Here is a 2,065-nt window from a genome sequence, read left to right on the forward strand (position 1 = left end):
CTTCTGCTATATTGCAGGGTTCAAGGCTTCCTGACAAGTAACCATAACCATTGTTGAGGTAACTCCTGAACTGCTTGTTGCTCTTGAGTAAAGTGATGCTGAAGGATCAAGGGTGTTTCTCAATCAAGAGCTATTAGTTACCTTGACCATGTTGCATCTCTTCTGATTTCTTCAGTTAAAAGGTCATCGATTGCTGAATTGTGCCTTCAATGCTACAATGGATTATGATTTGTATATCGGTAATGCATATAAATGAATTCTGTCAGTAAATGTGGACAAATGAATTCCACCACTACATGAGCTTTCTTAACTAGATGTTGTTACTATAATAATAATTTTATTATCAAAATGGACGGGCGCGGCAACGCGCACCATCAGTGATCTAGTAAGTTATAATAATATCAGGAAACTCGTATCTGAAAGTTCTAAAGAAGTTTTCTGGAACGAGCAAGTTCTGAACAACTAGCAGCAAGTCATATATGAATGACTTCCTCGGGAGCTTCCCTTTTGCAGCGAGCATTCTTCTTGGGCAGGAAGACGTCAGTGAGCACGGTCTTGGACGTGAGGGAAGCAGCGAGTATCCCCAGCGCCTGCATTCCAACACCCAGCAAAAGCAAAATTCAGTCAAGCACACAGTGCTTCCAAAGTCCAACCCCAAAAGGAAAATCAGACCACGCACCTCTTCCTTGCCGATCTTCACCGTCCTCTCCTGCAGCGTGCTCAGGTCCTTGACGCCGCACCGCCCGAGCAGGGTGATGCCCGACACCACGTTGGACGCCGGAGCCACGGAGAGGTCGTCCCCGACAGTGTATGTCGGCTGCAGCGGCGTCGTCGTGGCTGCGGACCCCTTGGCTTCCACAAGTATGTGCCCCCCACACTTGTCCATCGGCCGCGAGCAGCCGGGGCAGACGCTGCCGCTGGCCGCCGAGAAGAATTTTGAGCAGACGTCAGTGCCACTGTCCGCCAAGAATGTGCTTGGGGGTATGGCCCAGATAGTGGGGTCCATTGTTCTACCTTGGAACGCCAAGTAGCCCGGGGGAGCTTGTTTTTTACCTTCATAAGTTTATAAACAGGTGACGCCGTTGGTGTTGTTGTTGTTGGCGTTGCCGAGCTGCACGCCCAGCAGCTGCTGCAGGCGGGAGAGCGCGGCGGGGGCGACCGCCGGGCTGAGGGGCAGCTCGCTGCTCTTGTAGTTTGCGTCGAGCTTCTCCATGCTGCCGAGCACGTTGCCGATGCTGCCCGACATGCGCTCCTTGGTCAGCAGGGTGGTGACGGTGCCTAGCGGCAGGGACAGGAGGCCGGTGAGGAACTTGACGAACTCGCTGCCGGCCTCGGCGAAGCACACCTTCTGAGACTTGCCTTCGATCAGGAGCTTCATCGATAGCTCGTTGCTGGTGGCCATGCTATTGATTGAGATTCCCAAGGTTTCCTGTGACCTGTGTGGTTCCTGCTACCTGCCACGAGTAAGATGAAGCCAAGTAGATTTTCAGACTTTATAGCTATTGCTGTTCATTTTCTTACAAAATGGCAACACCTGGGAAAAAATTGTGCATATCAATCAATAGATTTTTGTAGACTGTACCCACTACGAAACAGATCTCCATATGGCCAACTAAGGGTTAACCAAAAGCTAACAAAATAACTTTTTTATGAAACGTGCAAACCAACCTCATGTTTGCGATAAATATGCTCCGTCCCTTCATTTTGATTATTCAATTTTATTCGGTACACAACAAGGAACACCACGTGCATAATATATGGAAATAGTACATGCAATTTCTCTATAGTCGAAGTTAATCATTTTTCCCGCATATTCAGCTCAACCAATGACTTTAAATGTATAAAGAATGAAAATGTTTTAGTAGCAATTTTATTAATATACATTAGTGACTATTTTAAACAATATGGCTAACCGAAAAAAGACAGATACAATAGAGTAAGAGATCCATGCACAAGCGTCGAAGCATCTGGATATAAGAGCAACTCTAGCAGACCCCGCATCCTCCCGGCTCGTAAAATGATTTTGCAGTTCAAGGAAAAACGCCTTTGCGGGCCGGCGCGGGAG

General features: G+C 47.9%; 1 protein-coding gene across 1 annotated transcript; it reads right to left on the bottom strand.

Annotated features, from left to right (window-relative positions):
• Positions 1–473: 473 nt before the first annotated feature.
• LOC125546943 lies at positions 474–1,402 on the bottom strand. Its single transcript, XM_048711029.1, has 3 exons — positions 1,072–1,402; positions 680–1,014; positions 474–590 (listed from the first exon to the last, which is right to left on the bottom strand). Exons 1-3 carry the CDS (start codon positions 1,400–1,402, stop codon positions 474–476), a joined length of 783 nt encoding a protein of 260 aa, XP_048566986.1.
• Positions 1,403–2,065: the final 663 nt, after the last annotated feature.

The sequence above is a fragment of the Triticum urartu genome, chromosome 3 (assembly GCF_003073215.2).
Source record: "Triticum urartu cultivar G1812 chromosome 3, Tu2.1, whole genome shotgun sequence".
In the NCBI taxonomy this organism is placed as follows: Eukaryota; Viridiplantae; Streptophyta; class Magnoliopsida; order Poales; family Poaceae; genus Triticum; species Triticum urartu.